At 36.3% G+C, this 22293-nt stretch overlaps 3 protein-coding genes across 7 annotated transcripts; 2 read left to right on the forward strand and 1 right to left on the reverse strand.

The window, feature by feature from the left end:
• The first annotated feature begins 1619 nt into the window (after positions 1–1619).
• LOC108971838 (putative uncharacterized protein DDB_G0271606) lies at positions 1620–11143 on the forward strand. Of its 4 annotated transcripts, none has more exons than XM_018938148.1 (5): positions 1620–1672; positions 6399–7921; positions 9052–9240; positions 9301–9537; positions 10693–11143. In XM_018938148.1, exons 2-5 carry the CDS (start codon positions 6497–6499, stop codon positions 11128–11130), a joined length of 2289 nt encoding a protein of 762 aa, XP_018793693.1. In that variant the 5' UTR covers positions 1620–1672; positions 6399–6496; the 3' UTR covers positions 11131–11143. The 4 variants fall into 4 exon arrangements, with proteins under 4 accessions (XP_018793693.1, XP_018793692.1, XP_018793694.1 ...); XM_018938147.1 differs by having other exon boundaries at positions 1632–2173; XM_018938149.1 differs by having other exon boundaries at positions 1632–1763.
• A 615-nt stretch (positions 11144–11758) lies between these two features.
• LOC108971815 (breast cancer type 2 susceptibility protein homolog) lies at positions 11759–15935 on the reverse strand. The gene is made up of 3 exons (XM_018938108.1): positions 15900–15935; positions 14124–15548; positions 11759–14062 (listed from the first exon to the last, which is right to left on the reverse strand). The coding sequence occupies exons 2-3, from the start codon at positions 15448–15450 to the stop codon at positions 12048–12050; spliced, it is 3342 nt and encodes a 1113-aa protein (XP_018793653.1). The 5' UTR covers positions 15451–15548; positions 15900–15935; the 3' UTR covers positions 11759–12047.
• A 16-nt stretch (positions 15936–15951) lies between these two features.
• LOC108971816 (polyadenylate-binding protein) lies at positions 15952–21577 on the forward strand. Of its 2 annotated transcripts, none has more exons than XM_018938109.1 (3): positions 15952–16477; positions 16565–17497; positions 18308–21577. In XM_018938109.1, exons 2-3 carry the CDS (start codon positions 16766–16768, stop codon positions 18530–18532), a joined length of 957 nt encoding a protein of 318 aa, XP_018793654.1. In that variant the 5' UTR covers positions 15952–16477; positions 16565–16765; the 3' UTR covers positions 18533–21577. The 2 variants fall into 2 exon arrangements, with proteins under 2 accessions (XP_018793654.1, XP_018793655.1); XM_018938110.1 differs by having other exon boundaries at positions 16599–17497.
• Positions 21578–22293: the final 716 nt, after the last annotated feature.

The following is a 22293-nucleotide window of genomic DNA, read 5'->3' on the forward strand; positions in this document are numbered from 1 at the left end:
AAATTGTTCCAATCTGTTAACTAGTGTTGACTTGAGTTTATTAACACCTTACTAGCGTAGTAGGCTTGGCTTAGCTAAGACATCTAAGAGAACTTTGATGTTATTCCATCGTAAGAAGACAATTTCAATAAGATCCATTGTAAACACGACGATCTATAGAAGATATTTCATCTCATTAAAATAATTACATTCCTACCTAGCTTTGGGTGATGAAACTGTAGTGATAACTGACCCCTGATAACCCCTAAAAAACTACTTATGATAATATTATTTTATTCTTCTTCTMTACTGGCGTAAAARCCTCTTACGTGGTTATAGCCGAATTAACGACTGCGCACCAGTCGTTTCTTCTTTTCATAATGTGGCGCTTACTCAGTCCGAAGTAGCACCTGTTGGCAAGAGTTATTCTGCGTTTAATTTCAAGGCTGACATTGTTGTTGTCAATGTGTAGAAGTACAGTGAGAAAAGTTCTTTTACATATACATAGGTCAAGCAGCTCACAACTTACGGTCCTAGACCAMGTATCCTCTGAGTAGCCAAAGAACATTCGTTTGAAGGCGAGTTAAAGTGAGAAACCGAAATACCCGCCACGTAGAAAACATACCCAATGAAAAAGCACAAACTCCAAAAACAGCATCGAGAAAAACGAACTTAAAACGGCGCACTTAGCGTAGCTGGCCACGAGCGCACAAGTTCTCAAGGCTGAAAATATTACGCGGATCATCTTGTAAATTTAGGATACTATCCTAGAGGTGTTGTAAAATTTAATAAGGCAATAAAAATTGAAATTTTTGAAATCCGCAAACCCATGTAACCCCTAAAATTTCGATAAAATTAAAAAAATAGTTAAACATCTAAGTTTATTTTTTAGTAGTCGCCATTTTATCAAAAAATATTTTTTCTAAGCTTTGCAGCTTCCTAATCAGCTTAACCTAATCAAGAATCCATCACTGTTTTATTTTTCAGAATACTACAAGGGTAGAAATAACGGTGACGGCAAATTTTCAACCAATATAGTGCCTGATTTAGCTCCGTGTGACTTCTGGCGATTCAAAAAATTCAAACGACCGTTCCGGGGAAACCATTTTGAATCAGTTGAAGACAGTAAATGGGAATCGCTACGCGCGTTGGAGGCTATTCCGGAAATTGGYTTTAACAACTATTTCGAGGATTGGACGTTGACACATGTGCAAGATATTCATRTCCACAATTTTGAAATTTTATTGATTTTTCTGTAATTTATTTGAATTGTATATATTAAACAAAATTAATATAAAATTCGATACAAATATGGTAACACTGCAGTGGTCATGTTTCTTAACAGGGTTGTATCTAAAAAATAGTACGATGTCTATGCAACAGAATTCTTACTGTTATGAATAGAGCGTGATAATTGCCATTCAGTAAAAATTATTGACTTTTTGCTTTAGCAAATTTAAATACTTATTTGTTTATGCGAGATACAAAGTAATATTAACACTTTAAAAACTTTTTGGAACAAATAAAATGCTGAACTCTAGGTAGATCGGTAAAAAGGCAAAAGTACCTTCATTTATATTTTCACACTAGCTGGTAGCACGGCATAGTAGAAATGTATATGTTCAAATTAAATTTGTTGATTTGCTCTCAGTGTTTAATTGGGCGAACTTTGTGCTTCTTGTGCATATTTTCAGTGAGAATTATAGAAATAAATTTAACAAAATATTAAATAAAACGCTAACGAATACTTCAAATATATAATAAAGTGCTTAAACCACATGAAAGTAATTGAGTTTGCAACAAAACTACATGTTTATGATGTGACTACTATTGCCTACTTTTGTTTGCATATACGCAGGAGAAAACCAAAACCGGAAGCAATTTTTAAGAGCGAACCTCAGCGCGAGAGCAAAAAGCCAAAGAAAACAAAAACAAAACAAAACATTCCCATAAGCATTTCACTAAGCCGCCGTKGTGTGCCTGCGCATGTGTATGTGTGTATCTCACATAAAAGTGGGAAGTAAATTGTCGCAATACAAATTCGTTTGTTGCAAAGTTGGCGATCGTGCGTGAGTTTGAGGCTGTGAGAGCGCACTAGCAAGAGAGTGAGCTCTGGAAATCTGCTATTTGTGCGTTTCGTGTCGCAGATACATATATACATTTACCATTGGATGCACTTGTATTCACTTAGTAGGTAAAAGATGTCAAGCATCTGCTAACGAATTTTTTTTGGTTTTAGTATAACTGCAAGTTGAGTGAAGTGAAAATGCATAAAATACTACTTTGTGAATGAGAAAACGGATAATTTATTTATTTTAAAAACAAATAAGTGGAAATTGTTCAATTTTTGAAAAAAAAAAAATAAAACAAGAATTGTAAGTGAAGTGTTGTGAAAGCAAACCCACACAAAACGAAAAATCCTACCTGTTGAATGCCGCTGAGCAAGTGAAGCCCTCTAAATGTGACTTAGTGATTGTTCCTTCGAATAAATTAATATGTTTTTAAATTCAAATTCTTTTTTTCGGAAAGAATGTGTGTGAAACTCTTGCTTAGTTGATGGCTTGTTGTCTACAATATTTGAAGAAATCTAAAAATTGAATTTAATATCGTATAGCAAAATCTAATTGGCTTGTGCGCTACTCAAGTTCAGTGTGCAAGCAATAAGTGACCTCGATTTGGAGAAACCAGAAAAGGATGTTAGAAATTAATAGCAAGCGATATGTGCATAGACGCCACACTTTTTTTTATTAATAAAATTGCTGGTTTTTTCAGCTAGCATTCATAAGCAAGATCTATATGCAACACCCTACATGAATAAATATATGTATTTAAGTGCACACCCATCCAAACATATGTTTGTATATATGTATGTAAGTTAATGTATGCGTAGAAAGGCAAGTCACCAGCTTGGCGGTAAATCTGAAACGATTTTGTCGCCAACGTAAATCTAATGACATATCATATACATATCTACATTTCATTTACATACCTACATACGAACATACATGCATACATATTATACTTATGTATATGTATGTAGGCGCGTCTATAGCGCCTCGAAGTTGTGCGACAACTCTAGCAGACGTTCGCTGAAGTGTAACACTTTTCCTTTTGCTACTGATACAACCACTTATGTAGGTAGCCCCTTAATTACATGTCTAAATAAGTAGAAAGGCGCATAGATATAGATCGGTATGTAGGCCTAAGGCACATTCCGGCTTAGCAAATTTAATAATGCTGCGCATATTGACAGAATTATATTGTACAGTTTTTATGCTCGTTTACGTCTCTTTTACTTTCTCCTCAAAAGTATTTGATATTTCGTAAAAATACAATTTTTTTTTATTATAATTTTTTAATAAGCATAGGGCTTCATCTTTATCGAGAGCAGTGTTCCCGCAGCCTGTTTTATACATTTACCATTATTAGCAGATACGAATTTTCTTAAAAAATACAAATTTGTATTATCAAAATATGTTCCTGAGTCTTCCGAAGCAAGCCAACGCATAATTTTCTATGCACTTGTTATAAACCTCGGCTAAAATGACATACAGTGTCTTCAGTGAAATTTGTTTTTTTTTTTTTTGGTCTCAACTATTTTTCCCATTCATTAGATTATTCTACGGTTTCGCTGTCATATTCATAAACATATGTCCCGTCATCAGTAATGATGCATTTGATAAATATAGGTTCAAGCATGTCTATTACAACACCTACTCGAAGTCCTTCTTGAATTCATGCCCCATACATTAACCAAAATGTGTTGAGTCGATCGATAAGAGATGTTGAGATCTTTTACTATAACCCTGACTCAATACGACGATTATCTCCCACTATTTCTTTCGATTTTTCGATGTTATCGTTATTAACAGAGGTGAATGGACGACCCCCGTAAGGCAAGTTTTCAATAACTTCACGACATTTTCAACGATTCCGTAGCCGTACCATTTTATTTATGGCAGCAATCTCCAGACAAACTGTCAAACACACCCTAATTGACATATGTAGATCAAACTGCACGGGAATATTAGAAAAGTTTTACCAATTTAGGCAAAAAGTTAGTATCTATTCGGTTTACACGCGGTATAAATAGACCAGTCCGGGTCAAATTTGATCAGGATGTGTATTAAACGACAAGTGAAAATGGTCGAAAGATGGTTAAACTAAATTATTTCCAGATAAAACTAATAAGACGTAGACGTCCGCAGAGGAGCTTTAAGAGTTTTGTTTATAGAAGCTGAATTGTTTGCACGCTTCTTACCATCTTTAAGCTTTCATCAACTTTCTTATTCAAATTTGAGAATTTTTCGCATTCTTCATTACCAATCTGGGTCATAAAGAAGCACAGCTTATCTAACGTCTCAAATTCGTTTATTCGTTTTTATTTTATTGCCTACTCGTTACACTCTGCCAGCGCCTTGACTGTTATTTGCACAGTCGCCAATGTCATAGTAATTTTTATTTCAACACACTTTAAATATTCCAAAATTTTGTAGACGATTACAAAAGTTTTAGCAATCATTTGTACTAAACATTTCTTTTGATACTTATTCAGATCGCTAAGCGTGAAGCGTAAAAAAATTATCGTTAAATATTTCTATTTTGAAATGTGTGTAAGTGAAACTATTATGGTCGGTACTTTATACTTGGAGTAAAATAATTATATTTATATATAATTAAAAAAATTACACTCTGACGCGCTGATGAACGCAAAATTTAGGAAACTTCATCTATACCATATTACGAAATCTAAAAACAATTTAGTTCTTTAGTGAAAAAAAAGAACAACTCTTAGCACTGTTGGGATTGTCTCTACTTCGTGTGAAATACCCAGTGATTCATTTTGAGATCCTTACTTTTTTTAAAGAGAAAACACAAAAACTGCAAACTTAATGGGGAATATTTATTATAATTCGAAAGAACATTCTTTAACATTTATTTTTTGAAGATTATCAGATGTCTACCCATTGATTCCAATTTTCGATGACATGTTCGAGCATTCCGACTGGTAACTGGCTAATAAAATACGTGATGTTTTGCTCTAAGGCCTGAATCAAAGCAGGATTGCCTGTATAGCCTTTAGACTGACATATCCCAACCAAACAAAGTCTATTGGTGTGATATCACACGCCCTTCGTGGTCAATCGATTGGCCAAAAAAAATTTATTGCTAACCGAAGTGTTCTCTCAATACATTCATTCAGTCTTGTTGAAACCAAATATCGCCGAGATCACGAGCTTCAAATTGAGGTATCAAAACGGTTGCCATTGACGGTTACGCTTTCACCGGCTTCATTTTTGAAGGACCGATGATTCAACCGGAGCACAAATTTCTTCTGGATGAAAGGGCAGCGCTTGAATTTCTTCAGGTTTCTCTTTGTCCCAAATGTGGCAATTTTGCTTCTTTACTTACCCATTGATCAAGAAATGGGCCTAATCGCTGAACAAAATTTGGTCCGAACCGTCGGATCTTCTTGGAACATTTCAAGAGCCCATAGAGCGAAGAGGTGTACATAAGCTGTATTTTATTTCAATTTAAGATCTCGATGTAAAATTCCCCAAGTCGTTCCATACGTTAGTCCAAGTTACTGCGAATGACCTCGAATCGACTCACCTCCACCTTCGTGTACACTCTTACAAAGCTACGGATGCTATATTTGCTTCACTGTGTGCTAGGCTTGGTCTATTCGATCGTATTTTATCCAATAAAGAATGCTTGGGCTCAAACTCACGCGAAGCCTGCTATCTGGTAGTAGAGCACCGATCCGCTCCCATTCTATCGATACTGGTTCTAGGATACCTTCCCTTGCTAGCTCATCAGCTTTCCAATTTCCTACAATTCTGCTATGCTGGCACCTATACCAGTCTTATCACACCTCTAAACGCACATAATGAGTTCAAGACTATGTAGTGTCGCCGCTCTGCTATCTTAGTGAATGGTCACTTTTCTGAAGGAGGTCGTACTCCGGAGCAGTAGATCTGCTGCTACCTTAATGGCTGCAACGTCGACTTGGAAGCCACTGAAATAGTCAGGAAGTCTGAAACTGGAGTTGATAGAGATTTTCGGCTACATCCCCTGGTTCGCCGAAGGTATGCTATTCAACTTTGGGGAATAAATTTTAGCTACAAGTGGTGGAATTTTGAAATGAGGTCTTCAACAGTTTACAACATTTTTAGCTGACGTTTTGATTATCAAATATAGTAATTTACACTTGATTGTAGCACCATTGAGAAATATATATATAAATATATAAGTTACCTGCGAATAACTGCTTGATTTTATCGGCTAAGGCCTCCCGTGGTTGTAAAAGACAAATACTTTTTTTAAGATAATACGAAAAAAGGAAGGATAAGCAATAAAAAATGTAGGTTTAAAATAATTAAAATCAAACTCAATTATTTATCCCTCTCAATATGTAGACTACTTAAAAATGTCTAAAGGCAAGGAGAAGCATTGGTAGACTTTGGGGTCAACAATACCCAACTACAGCATAAACAAACAACAGATGCCTTAAGCAATGACTAAGACATCTAATAAAATGTCTGGTATTACTAACAACAACCACAATAATAATAACAATAACAACAATATAAACAAACTGAGTGAAAAGTTTTTAAGTGCAAGTAAATCAAAAACGATAGAAACGTCGTCACACACACTGCCAACTGGTGTCAACACCAACACAATTAACAATAATAATAATAATAACAACAACAACGCCATCTCCCATAATAACCCGAAATCGAATAATAACAACGAGTGTGACAAAATAACACAACAGCAATTTTCTGCTACGATTTCGAGCAAATTACAAGCACCACAAACCCGGCGCTCACTGCCAGCTCCCAGTGCTGTGCAAACATTGGCGCAACGCACACTCCAACAGCAACACCAGCAACAGCAAAGCGTGACGACAAACTCATCGGTATTGCCATCAGCCAACCCAATTACAAAATACTCAAACGGCGCCACATTGCCTTCGCACCAGCTGCAAACCATCGCCACTGTACACCAACATCACCCACAGCAGCAACAGCAACAGCAACAGCACACAACCGAGCCCACGGCAGCTGCGTCAGCTGGTGGCATTCCAACAGACTCACAACAACAACAACAAACACACCTACACTCAACATCCTCGAGTAACGCAAAGGATAAGCGTCCTCACAACCATAACCAGCACCATCAAAAGCAACACCACCCACAGCACCAGCCGCAACATCCGCACAATCACAGCCAGCAACAACAACAGCAAACAGCTTCGAAGCATTTGAGTGGCGAGAGTGAAGGCACTTCGTCCACGATAAACGGCGTCACCTTGCAGCAGCAACGAAACACGTACAATCTGCAGGCGCTGAAAGCTGCCAATCATTTGAAGGCGCCAGCACATTCCATACCGCCASGCTACCAACCACCACCCCAACCGGCTGGCAATCAGGCGGGCATATTGAAGCACATAAATACACTGCGCAGCGGCGGAGCGGAGAGTGCTGAGACCTTCGGCCAGCGCCAGTCGGCGACGGGTGGTAGCAAACAGCTTGCGTCCGCGAATTTCGATACTACGCATTTCAATCTTAAATATCCGCCGGACATACCACAATTGTCGCCTGTCTATATACCAGATTCGCTGAAATTAAACGGTGGCAGCGGTCGTTACTTGCCAACGCATCAGACAGCGCTTGCACAGCGGCAAAGTACGCGACTCGCGGGTGGTACTACAAATCCGCAATACTTCTATAATTCACAACAACAGCAGCAGCAGTACCGGCAGCAACAAGTGGAGCAGCAGCAGCAGCARCAACAGCATCAACAAGATATGCTTAAGTTTGTGCGTAAAAGTGATCAGGATCATCCATCGCCGAATGCTTCGATCACATCGAGTGCCGCTGCTGTGTCGACAGGCACCACTCGTCTCACCGCCGAACAAAATCGACAACTGCAGGTAAAAATTCGTTGAACCATCAATTATGGTGCAAGTTAAGAATTATTACTACTTAAACACTAGACCATCTTAGTCCGTGGTCTGTGTTGGTTATTTAAGTTCCGAGTTTCGTGTTCCTAACGGATCAAAACTTCCTACTTTCACATCTATTTTGACTACATATAACCGAGTCAGTTGAAAATTTTTTGGCAAAATTCGTTTTTTTTTTTATTCATCATAGTTCCTTTCAAGGGAGATATATTGAAATCGCTGTCTATGGTCCTTCCTTTTTCAATGTGTTCAATAAAAAGTATTCCTTGCGTATTCCAAAATACAGAGGCCATAAATTTTCCAGCAGACCGTTGCWTTTTCYACGCTTTGGAGCGGGCGCATCGTGTGCAATCCACTCAAAAGACTGCGATTGGACTTCGGAGTGAAATAATTGAGGCATGTTTCATCCATTGTCATATGTACATCGACGTGAAAATTTGGTATTATTACTCATCAACTCGTCGTTATTTTTTAGGTTAAAAGGGAGTTCATGTGATACCCGCTTTGCACAGAACTTTCTCTTACCCAAATATTCATTTTGTTGATATCTTTAGAGTGAATACTATCTCAAACAAATTCACTTTACGGTCATCCAAAATTACTTATTTTGCGCACTTTTCGATGTGTCTTCGGCAAGAAACTCTTCTGGGCGTCCACTGCGTTCACCGTCTTCGGTGCTCATTTCAAAATGTCTGAACTTACCACACCAAACCWTGATGGTTCAAAAGTATTCAAGCCTTTTGATACGATACTAGACTTGATACGGTTCATACCCAAAACTTTAACCAAAACGTGTTGAGTCTCTCCATAAAAGAAGTTTAAAGCAATCTAGTTCAATTTTTCCCATGTCAGAAATCGCCATAAAAACTGTTTTGTAAGCAAAAAATTACCAAAACAGACTSTAATTATTATTAATTAATTAATCTAATTTTTAAAATAAAACTTCAGGTGTACAAAAAAGTGTATAGCAATCTATARAAAAAATTATCGATTTCAATCCACTACAGGTCAATTTTGATCAGATGTACATAATAATTCTTCCATTACTTTTCAACTATTCTATATTTTAACACTAATTTTCCAACATTTCAAACGAGTAGGGTCTCATTAACGAGCTCCGCGTCTTAAAGGAACAGAATCAACGTTTACTCGATGACAATCAGGAATTGCGTGACTTGTGTTGCTTCCTCGATGACGATCGTCAAAAGGGTCGTAAACTCGCAAGAGAATGGCAGCGCTTCGGTAGATATACCGCCAGTGTGATGAGACAGGAGGTAGCAGCATATCAGGTAGGTCTGATGCTCTCATGATCTTAATTCTAARTACTTAACTTATGATTTTTTGTAAAGCACAAGCTACGRCAGCTCGACGACAAACAACAAGAACTAATTACCGATAATCTGGAACTGAAAGAGTTGTGYCTGTACTTGGACGAGGAGCGCACACATATTGCGGCAAATGCGCTCTGTGCAAATTGTGGCAGCTCGGTACGCAATCCGTTACGGGATGATGGCGATGGCAGCAGTTCAAGCACAAATGCAGAAGAAACTTTATCGGCGTTAAGGAACTATGAACGCCAAATGCCTGTAAGTACAACCCTTGAACAGGTTTGGAACTTACAATTTTAGTTATAAATCGAGTTTTTTTGTTACAAAACGCTAATAAGTATGTCAAATGCTTGACTGAAATTACCCTAGAAGGTGATCCATTTCGAGATTCCCCTCTTTTTATACCCTGAACAGGGTATATTAAGTTTGCCACGAAGTTTGTARGAACCAGAAGGAAKCGTCGGATACCCTAWAAAATAAATATATAAATGATCAGTATGTTGARCTGAGTCSATTTAGCCATGTCCGTCTGTCTGTCTGTCCTCCTGTCTGTATATATACTAACTAGTCCCTCAGTTTTTAAGATATCGTTTTGAAATTTCGCAAACATCATTTTCTMMTCAAGAAGCTGTTCATTTGTCAGAATTTTTATCATTCGAAATCTACCTCTCARATGATCCACCCGTTGAGTGCAATTTTCGATGACTGATTCGAGCATTTCGACTGGTAATTGGAAAATGGCGCCGTCTTGTTGAAACCAAATGCCGTCCAGATCACGAGCTTMAATTTCAAGCATGAAATAGTCGGTTAACATGGCGCCCAAATCATTTTTGAAGAAATATGGACCGCTGATTTCACCGGCCCACAGGCCAAATCAAACCTTGTTTTTTCTGGATGAAATGGCAGCTTCTGAAACTCTTCAGGTTTCAATTCATCCCAATTGCGACTATTTTGCTTGTTCATATACCCATCGAGCCAGAAATAGGCTTATCACTGAACAAAATTTGGCTCGAAAACGGCGGGTATTCTTGGAACTTTGCTAAAAGCCATAAAGCTAAGCGACGTCGCTTGGGAAGGTACAGTGGCTTCAGTTCTTTAAATTCAAGTTAACAAGCTGTATTTTGTATTTAATTTAAGGTGTCGACGTAAAATGCGCCAAATCGATCCACATCTCACATCTCTTCGTGTACACACCAAATCCAGTTCTTGTATGAAAGGATTTTTTATTTATGAAGGATATTATATGGTAGCTTCGGTGCAATCGAAGTTAACGTCTTTAATTAATTTTCCTTATCGATCGACTTGACTATAATTTTAACTACTTTTCCTCTGTACCAAAGTACACTATACAAATTTGTATTATGGATAAAAAAACATTTTTTAACTGCTTTTTATATCCTCGCACATTCATAGGAGGCAACGCTACGAACAACACTAAGTGATCAGACCGTCCAATACGTGCGCTCGTTGGAACGACGCATACGACAATTGGAAGAGGAGCGTGTTGGCACAACAACGCCAACATCCAATATCCTAGCTACACAGCATACCCAAACGCAAGCACCAAGCGCACAAACACAGCAACATCAACAACAACAGGCGCAGCAGCCACAACAACAATCAGCACAAAATCCACTAATCGATCCGATATCGAGTCGACCCGAAGCTGTGGTGCGTGCGCTACAAGTACTCGAGGTACGGGAGCAATTGGAACGAGATCGTCTCAGTGGACTCATTGAGAACTCAAGAGACCAAATGGATGACGGCGAAAAGGCGTTGGTGCGCGAAATGTGTAATGTAGTGTGGCGTAAACTCGAAAGTAATGTGCCGAACGTGTCGAGTAGTATGTAACTAGTAATGTTAACAGAAAAAGTAAAATGAAGAATAAGAAGAAGAAAATATTGCCAATTTCAATCATTAAATGAACACGTGCACATACGTACATGCGTAAGCATTATGCATATGCTTTGTCCTGGAAGGAGTTGATTGAAAACACTCTTGCATCACAAGTTATTACATACATTATTTATATGCAACCATACCCATGTATGTACGTACATATTTTACAAAATAATAAAGCGTGTTTTTTAAAAATATGCAAATAATTAGTAACGGTTTTTAATTGRTATTTATGGATATGTGATTTTTGAATACCATAAAGACGGCTGGGTCATTTTCTCACCAATAAAGAGCTCAGTTTTCAGAACAGCCGATACCGCWCCAAAATAGTATATAACTGCCATACAAACAGATCGATCAAAATATAGTCCTCGTAAAGAAAACTCGGAACGGATCGGACTATTGTTGCTTCGCTGCAGCCGAACTCACGTATAACGTTTTTTCTTTGTTTCCAATAATTATGTCAGTCGGGTTCACGCATTGGAATAGGTCGAATATTTTTTTTTTTTTTTTTTGCCGAAGATTGATTGACTGGCTGGACTCTGTGCATATTGAAACCAACACAAAAACAAAGTTTAACTTCGGTTACTCATACGACTCGTTAGTTCGATTATCAAAATTTATTGAACAAAAATCGATTTCTTTTAAACTTTTACATACCTGACTTTAGCGAAACTTAACAAATCAAATTATCAAAATTTAAACGATTTTTGAACTTATTCAAAMACGTAAACGAAAATAAAATAAATTTACATACATACATATTTACATATTGCTAACAACTATTGATAAGATAAACTGATATCTAAGCGCATGCTTTGCTTTGCTTTGCGGTATAAACAATATCGGCAAGCAATGCTCACGGCGCACTACTCTTTGTTAATGCGCTCGCCTTTTGAAGTCCTGCGCGTGCCTCTTTTTAATCCCGATACACGACAATTATTTGTGCTAGACATACAAATCGGCGAAACACTTGGCGGTTTGCCATACATATGTAGGCGCTCAATACGTTGCTTCGGAGTCGGATTCGATTCCATTTTCATAATGTTGCTGCACGAGGAATTTGACAATCTGCTGGCATTGAGCGAAGCGGCGCTTTTATTCACAYTATCATTTTCCCAATCAATATGCCTAAATGAGCCATCATTGGTCGGTGTCSTGATTGCTGTTTTSTCTTTTGTTGTAGTTGGTGTATTCAATGCGGCTGCTACCAATTCCGCCCGCTTTCTGGCACGTGTGCGCATGCGCGTATTCTGTCGTACTGGAGGCTGTGGTGTACTGGTGCTCATGGCGGCTGAATTGAAAAATTCTTGCAAATTTGGTATGGGTGTGGCAGGTGGTGATTTGGGTTCATTTGCCATTGACGCAGCGGWTGTGGCGTCGCTTCGCTTAGTTGGCGTTTCAACCATGCTATTTTCTGGCTTGAAATTCTGAAGTTTAGAAGATTTCGCCTTCAATTTGTTACTCATATTTAGAGATAGCAGATTCTTACGCGCTATTATGCCATGTCTAGCGCGATAATCTGGTGGAGTGTTCACAGCCATTTCGCTCAAACTGGAATGAGTGATGGTCGCTTGTATGTGAGCAAGCGGACTACGTTCACCACCAGTTGATTTGCAAAATAATTTTCGAGTTCGAGGTGGAGAAGCAGATATTCGTCGATTTTGTGCAATTTCGCTATCGCTACGCTTTCTCTTATTCAAACCATTCAATGTTGGTTCGGATATATCGGTCACTCGGTCTTCAACAACTATAGCTAAAGGCCATTCAGGAAACAGTAAATTATCTAACGACTTAGTTTCTGAACTCTTTTTGATATTTTCAGTRTCCAAGTTCTCAGTGACAGCAGCTCTTTGTTTTGCTTTTTTAGGTGATGTCGAAAATTCAAGAAGGTTTATTTTGTATTCATTTGCAGTATTTGCATTTACTACTTTTTCATTCGCCACTTCTTCATTAACATTTATTTTCTCCTCCTCTTCCACTGGCCACTCACTAAATTGTAAATTTTCTAAAGACCGCTTAACATCGTCCTCAACACTTTCCTTTTGAAATTCCATCACGTCTTCTAATATGCGCGCAGCTCGTTTTTCTGCATCATCGCTTATTTGTATAGTTTTATTTGACGCAGTGGCAAATCCAGTCATTTTATTCACATGAAGTTCCGCTTCCATGCCATCATTTGGCAGTTGCTCTAATATTTTTAACGCACGTTCCTGCGCTGCTTTGGATATACTTATTGATTTACTTGAAGCAGTGCGAAAGCCTATGAAAACCTGTTTACTAGTCGAGGCATCGTTTGAAGTAGCGTCATTCCTTAAGCATATTTCGTTCTGTGGGAGTGGCGTTAGCGTCTCCTGGGCCCTTGCCGCCTGTTGCTTTGCATCATTGGAAATTGTAATTGTTTTATGGGAGATAGTGGTAAACTTGCAAACATCCGGCATTTCTTTACTGCCGATTCGTTCGTCCGGATTTGCTGAGGTTCCAACTAAGTCATCACCGGCCTTAGAAATTATTATTGTTCGGTTCATGACATTTTGACAATCTTCTTCTCCTGCTTCGTCTTCTATAGGTAACTCTTCGTCACAACTGTTATTTATCGGTAGTGGCGGTAGATTTTGAAAAATGGACGCCACGCGTGCTTGAGCTTCCGCAGATATTTTCACTTCTTTATTGGAGGCCGTTCGAAAGCCTATTAGTGGCTCCGCGTTTATTTGCGCAGCATTACCTCCGTTGGTATACATTGTATGATTTGCTTCCGAAGTTTCAATTTTGTCCAACTTGAATGATAAAGCCGCATCCAAGGCAATACCCATATCGAATTTAGCGAATATATCACATTCATCATACCATTCATCGTTTAGCTCGTCATTTTTTATATCGTCTTCTATATAAAACAAAAAAATAAGAATGCATATGCTGACAATAAAAGCAAATAAGGAGCATACCGTTAGCTGTTAATGTATCACAGTTTTGTTTTGTGTCCTCTTCCTCACTGCTAAAGCCTTTAAAGTCTTCTTCGTTTGAAATGTGTCCACTGGAACTCGTCTTGGATTGTTCTTCCGTTTCCGATAGCACCAGTTCTTCGTCGATCTGCATACAATCACCTTCTACACTGTTCGTTGTGAATGATATGTTGGAACGACTTTTAAATTGATCCTCCGTTTCTGGTAGCACCAGTTCTTCTTCGATTTGCATACAATCATTATCTGCTTTGCTGGCTGTGAAAAATATTTCTGAGCTACTTTTTTCTGCTAATGTTTTTATGCCTAATGAGTCTTCCGACAACTGATGGTCTAAAAATTCCGTACTTGGATCTTGTTTTTTATCTCTTTCCCCGGACGACTCAGTAAAATATGCGCTCAAATTTTGTAAATTTTCACATAAACTCTGTGAATGCTGCAATACGACGACTGTTTCTTTCACAGGTATAAGTTGAGTTTGATCATCCTGCACCGAAAGATCAGTAGATGAATCATTGCTTAGCAAATCATCATTAAGCACGCAATGTACAACACTATTGGTGGGCTGGTTATATTGCTCAGCAATATTTTGGCGTGCCATTACATTTTCGTGTTTGCGTCTGCTGTATGTTCGCAATGGTTTATTAGCAAAGCGGAAATTAAAATTACTCTCCTCGGAGGAATGCCGTAGTTCAGGAGATTGTGGCGAACTACAGAAATCCTCAAGAATTAAATCTACTATCGACTTAGTTTTTCGTTTAGTCTCCGGCGTTGAAGGCGATTTGTTTAAGTCCTCTTTAACTTCTTTCATACTTGACAAATCGTTGGTTTTCTTTTCTGTTTCCTCGCATACTTGCAGCAATTCAGAATCTGTTATTTCAAATACATCAGTCTTATTGCGATTATTTTCACTAATTTTATCTTCTCGCTGTTCGAGAGATTCAAATAAAAAATTATTACAGGGCTCAAAACCTTGGGTAGCCTTAAAAAGACGCGAGCTGCTGGGCATTGCTCTACTCCGATCGGCAAGGACAAGAAGACGATGCTCAGCAAATGGATCGTAACTCATATTAACTTTTGATATTGGCTTTTCGTTTCCCTTATTTTTAATAGAATTTTCCATAGTCTCATCGGAGTCATACATTAGCAGAAGTGTGCAGGATAAATCTTCCTCCTCGACTTCATGTTTATATGACGTTTCCGAAGTTGYAGTGAACGTTGCGTTAAGCCTTTTATGCCTTCGATGTAAACGTGATTTGTGTATGGAATTATTCAATTTTCGTGGACTAGAGTTAATACTTTCATCAGCCATTGAGGAAGTAGTCGTCAAAAATATATTTAATTTAAGATATAAACAAAACTATTGTCTGTAGACTTTCAAACACCACCAACAGACAGCTGTCAAATACACTGAGGAAAATAAGTTGAATAATGGAGAAGAGTAAAGCCTGAATTTCATTAATTTTTTTATTTTGTATTTAAAACATAAATTTTTTTCCAATATAATTATTATCATTTATATAACTAGCCACAAAATACGAGCGATTGCAAGTTTGTGGAAATTATTTTAATAACGACATATACATATTTTGTGAAAAGTTTGATTTTTCAATAAGTGCATTTATAATGCAGTGCCTAAAAATGATTTAAAAAAGTAAATAAAATTGATGTCAGATGAATCGACCTATGATTCGTCTCTTGTGTGATAAAAAATATTGAAAAATTTATCGTCAGCATAAATATAAATAAATTAATTATTACTGGATGGCAACATTTTTTCGCTTACTGCTGAGTGGCCACTGCTTTTCACGTTGCAATACGTGCCCATTTTCTTTGCTCGCACGCAAGTTCGTGGCTCTAGTCTACAAATCGTTTTTTTCGCAAAATAAATTTGTTAAATAAGAACTAAGTAATTTGGTTCTACTAAAGAATTTTAAGAAACTAATAATCTTGTTATGCGATTGTTAATTGTTGTAAAATAATATCAACACCATAATATGCTATTACATTAGTAGGCAATGAAAAAATGCAGGTAGAATAAGAGCAAAGAAAAGTGTTAAAGCATTAAGTGAAATTTTGGAGAAAATAGAAAGGAAGGAAGATACATGAAACAGCAAAGGAAATAAAGTAATCAAACAAAGAAAAGTGAAACAAGGCAAAGCAAGGCGGAAAAACGATTTTTTGCAAAACGCACACGCAAACGAAGACGAGAAGCGAAGCGAACTAGCGAACGGACAAGTTACGAGCAATTGAAAATTGTTAACACGGTTGGAGAGGTGTGTGGGATAAAAAAGTGAAAACTGTTTGTTGGGCGTCAAACGGTGCACATAAATTTTTAGGTAGCTGATCATTTACTTTACCGCTTTTCACACATATTTATTATAAATTGTTATTTTTTATTGTCTACTGATTTTGTGAACAAAAAGTGAATTGATATATACATACGTGCATGAAATATAGGTAAAGCATAGCTGAGTAGCTGAACGTGCGCCGGTGCTCCATCAAAAAGAAAAAACTTCAAAATTCTTAGCTACGGCAGCAATTCTTACAATAACGCTTATAACAACTCTATCGTCACCACCACGCTCCATAAGCAGCCCGCAGTGCCGCCACTGCCACCTCCAATTATGTTTGTCAATTCGATGACGTTTCGCGGCAATCCTGCCCCCAACCATCATTACGCTGGCCACCCATTGGCTACGGCACACCATCCACAACAACCGCAATTGCACCATCATGCTACAACTGGACAAGCTGGCGGGCCAATGGCTCACCATCCATCGGCGGCACATGGTACGCATCCCGGAGCCCATCCCGGCTCAGCCAACAACAATATTCACCATGCCGCTTCGGCTATGAGTCGTCATGCACCTCATGCGCCCATGGGTATGGGTAGCGGCAACATCACTTCAATGTCGCCTCATATGCCAAACAATGGCAGCGGCATGCCAGGTAGCGGCAGTGGCAGCGGYGCAAGTTCTAGCTCACCGGATAGTGGTAAAATTTATATCAAGAACTTGGAACGCTCCATTGACAACAAAGCAGTCTACGACATGTTTTGCGTGTTTGGTAACATTTTAAATTGCAATGTTGCCAAAGATGAGGACGGCAATTCACGCGGCTATGGTTTTGTGCATTTCGATTCAGAAGAGCCTGCACGTATTGCTATTTCAAAGGTGGACGGTATGTTGTGCAATAATCAGAAGGTGCAAGTAGTAAAATTCATACCACGCCGTGATCGTGAACAAGAAAAGGCATCGCAATTTAGGAATCTCTATGTGAAGAATCTCAGTGAAGATTTCACTGATCAACATTTACATGAAATGTTTGAACCGTACGGACGCATAACAAGCCACCGGGTAAGTTTCAGCGACCTCATTCATTAATATATGGTGTAGTTGTAAAGCAGTGTTAACTGATAAACAAGCCAACGCGAAATATTAATACATATTTATTGTTTCGTTAGTGTCGTAACAGTGAAGTTGTGAATATCTTATTTATTGTGTTTTTCTTTTTTTTTGTTTGTATTAAGTTGGCAGCTATGTTTTTTACAAAAATATGTTTAGTAGTTTTTTGTGTGCTTAGTACCATGCCTGCTCACTAGCTCCCCTGCCCTTAGTGCCCCTCTGCCTCTGTGTTTCTCTGTTACACAATTTTTCCTAAATCCTATGCTGTGGTATATTCAGTTTAATGTTTGCTTCGTAACAATATAGCGTTGCGCATGTCCTTGTTTATGCCTTGTGCTTTGGTGTGCCACCCCAACTACCTCCCTTCTGAGAAGCCGCTTCTTTACTGCAAATGTTAGGCCTTGGCTTGACAACTAATGGTTATTGGTTAATATTGGTTAATCATGCATATGTCTCGTTTGATTGGTTTAAAATCAACTTTTATTGAATTAAATTTTAAACATCATAATTAAGTTGTTAATATCCGAATATAAATATTTAATGTTTATACGAATATGAATTGACATTCTCATTTGGATTAAAAATTATATTTAAATTTTTTCGAGTTTGAAAAATGTTTGGAAATTAAATTTAACTTTAAATATTTGGGATAAAAAAAATTAAAACTTATTTTTAAACACCACCTTAATTAACAGTAGTATCTTAAGTATGCATTTCACGCGCTTAGTACGATTTCAACTAACTCAGTCTTATTTTTTTAAGGTGATGCTGGATGAAGAGGGCCGCTCTCGCCGTTTTGGTTTTGTGGCTTTTGAAAGCCCACAATCGGCTCTGGCAGCTGTTATCGGTCTAAATGGTAAGCAATTAGGAGACAATAAGTTCTTGTACGTTGCACGTGCACTGAACAAAGTCGAACGCCAACAGGAGATCAATCGAAAACTCGAAGAACGTAAACGGCAGAAGGCTGGTCAAGTATTCTACTATTAAATGAAAAATATAAAGGATGCAAAATTAAAAAATAAACGTTGATGCAGATATGGATGAAATATGAGCCGAATATTGATTGCGCAGTGGATTAGAGATTAATATTAGTTTCGAGCTCATGAGGTGGTAAGTATAAGAAATATGTTTCAATGAAGCATTGGTGAATATGATTCTATGCTACAACAACAATTAGCTTCACAAAATTTAGTTGAATCGACGAAAGTTGATAAATGATCATGGTAAATGATGTATCCACACATACATAAGAACTTTCGCAGGCAAGTCGATGCAACTTGATTGAAAGAAAATTTCGAATATCGTATATAATTAAGAAATATTAAAAATTTAAAATGAATATTATAAAAATACCAACTAAATACACATACATACAAACAAATACATATATGTACATGTAGAGATGTAAAATTTAAAGCAAATTATGGGATTTTTCAATTTTGGTTTTGATGTTAAATGAAAGTTTACATTAGTAAAAATAAAAACAAATAAAAAAAATGTATTGCTTATTGTTAACTTTTAAAAACTAAAAATATTCCGCAAGCAAAATTGAAAAAAAAAGAAATCAACTACAACAATGAAAAGTAAACTTTATATAGAAACGCCGTTTAACGTTGATTACACAGTAGAATTTATGAATGTCACATTGAGCACATCTCAATGATTTGCAGCTAAAATTAAACATAAATTTAACTTCAAATTAAATGACATATGTATGTCTCTATCTATATATATATATATAAATATTACTATTATAGCTACTATTACAATTATTCATGCACTCCTCCTAAATGTACACAAACACCAAATTTTACACACACACACAGCTTAAACAAACACATAGTCACACAAACACACACACATACAATCATGTTTGCTTATATACATATGCATATGTAAAATGTATAATGAATTTTGTCACGAATCGGCAAGAAATTAATAAACACTATTGAAAACATGAAAAAGCACATTTCATAAATTTGAAGGAAGATATGACGCGAGAAAAAAAGTACGTTTATATAAAATTACTCACTTTGACAACAACAAAAAAATAATATTTGTAATATTAATGATCCCCAATTCCATATTATGTGTAAGAGTATTTAATTGTATTGCAGAAAGTAAAATAAAAATAAAAACAGAATCGTAATATTAGAAAAAAAAAAAAAATGGAAAAGTACGTAGTAACAACGTAAGATGTCTAAAAACAAAAACAAAAAGAACAGCAGAAACCCAAATGCAAGAAAGGGCAACAAATTTTAAGCGTAGTTGTAAAATCGATTCAAAATGCAAGAAATGTGTATTTACTGTAATAAAAAGGCGAAGAAAAATAATACTGGCATAAAACAAATAAATGAATATAAAATGATAATAAAAACAAAAATATGTGTAATCAAAGGCGTAGAAAAACAAAAACAAAAAAATGTAATGACAAAAGGTAAACATCATGAAAACATTAAATTAAGCGAAGAGAAAAACAAACGCAATGCACAGAAATCCAGATGAAGTAAACAAAAACATGACTAACCGTAATTTATTTTATTCTAATTAACCCAAAAAATACTGGTAATAGGAAAAAAAATTATGATTGAAATTATTAAACTAAATGTTCCCAAAAAAATGTTAACATTTAAGTTCTTAACGTAGACAAAATGTATAGATATTACACAAAGAAACACACAAATGAAGAAAATAAATGTAAAAAAATACAAAAAGGCAAGTAAAACAAAAAACAGAAAACACCTTAATGAGTTAGTAAAGGAAAACAAAAATAAAAGAAAAGTAAATGCATATACATATGAGAAGCAAAAGAGCAGCGAGAAAAAACTGAAAATTTTATTATTAAGCAAATGAAAATTTACTATATATTTTTACTAGACGAAATGCAATTGCAATTCTTTCCATTACAAAACCCCTTTTACTCCCCTCTTCCCTAAAAAAATCTATAATTACAATATGATTAAAACAATGTATACATGTTGTATAAATATGAATTTAACTAGTAATTATTTTTTATTCAAACCAAGGTGTTGCAAAAATAACTTAAATGATGAAAAACAACCAAACTGTAACGAATTGAATACAAACCAACTAGAAAAACAACAAATAATTTAGAAAAAAAAACTAAATAAAAAAAAACTGGCAGTCAACAAAGCAAAAAAAATTAAAATTAAATAAAAACACAAAGACAAAAACGAAAACGAAAACAAGAAAAGTAAAGACAAACGTAATAACAATCGAATGTTATAAACTTGCCTAATGGCAGATTCATAGCGGTAACCGGCAGCAGTGGCCACAAAATATATGAGAAGAATGAGGAGAAATCAAATAAAATCTACGCTTTTACATTTTAACTTCATGGGCAGCTGGGGAGAGGGTGAGACTTTTTCCTCTTTAATCACCACTGCCATGCCCAAGAATCGTCGTTGCTGTCATTACCCTATGATTCGGCTATACCATATTTATATGTTAAATGCAAAAATAAAATACACATGTGTAAAAACAAACAGCTCGAAATGTGAAAATTTTTAGACCATCACTTAGAGCCATTTTCTATTTTTATTGCAATAAATTGTTGTAACGTTTTCGAATTTCTCTACAAGTAAGCAACTGGTCTCGTAGTTATTCAGTTATACATTCTTGTTAACGATTATTAACCACATAATATATGTACATAAATACATATACTTTATTTTATTCTTTTATTGCTTAAATTAAGTTTATGTGTGACGCATTTTAGCGGCAACTTTATTATATATTTTTTTTTCTTTCTTATAATATATTCATACATTGGGATTTACTTTGACAAACTGTTATACAAAAATAAATAAATAAATAATAATAATAACAATGGGAGTGATAAAATATTGAAATATCGGCAAACAGAAAAATGTACACAGTAGCCAAAAGAGAATCGACAAACGTTAAAGACATCTAAGATGCGATAAAAAGTATTACGCCTGAGGTATAATGMAGAAGAATACACAAGCAGCACGATTTTGTAAACGTAAGGCATTTGCAATAAAAATAAAACATATACACATACACACACATAGAGTGTGGAATGGCRTTAAGTAACCCGTTATGGGAGGCGATTTTGTTTTCTCTGCATTTAATGCACATACATAAGTATAAATGAATTGTAGCCTCGTGTTAGTTTGTTTTGCGATAATAATTGGATGTTTCACAGTGTCCCACACACCCTCCTAATAAACACTTTACAAATACTTTCGCATTGTGAACGCCTAAAAGCAGGTCAATAAAAAAAGTGCGACACATTTACATGTCGATCTGTTCACTGCGTAAATATGCCGTTAATGTACAATTTGCTAAAAAAAATATAAATAAAACAAGCAACAATGTATTAAATTTCAAATAGCAGCAAAACACATTAAATGAATCAGTGCAGTCAGTAGTAAATTTTTTTTTAACAAATTGACACAGCGAAACACACCTACACACACATACCATATACACACATACACTGGGAGAAAATTGATTCAAGCGATGCAAAACACAATCCGGAAAGTTGCGTGCTTCRTACCGACATACACAAGATTTATTTATCTATGACCATATATATGTATGCGCTCTTCGTATTTTGTGTGAGATTGTGCATTTACAGTATTGTGATTTGCATCGCTAGAAAGTGACATCAATGATGTCTTATATACAAGTAAATAACTTATATACACACATTCATACATATTAATTCCATCAACTATCTATATAAATATAAAATATATAAA

This window comes from Bactrocera latifrons, unplaced genomic scaffold, assembly GCF_001853355.1.
Source record: "Bactrocera latifrons isolate USDA-ARS-PBARC rearing strain unplaced genomic scaffold, ASM185335v1 scaffold_36, whole genome shotgun sequence".
NCBI classification, from domain to species: Eukaryota; Metazoa; Arthropoda; class Insecta; order Diptera; family Tephritidae; genus Bactrocera; species Bactrocera latifrons.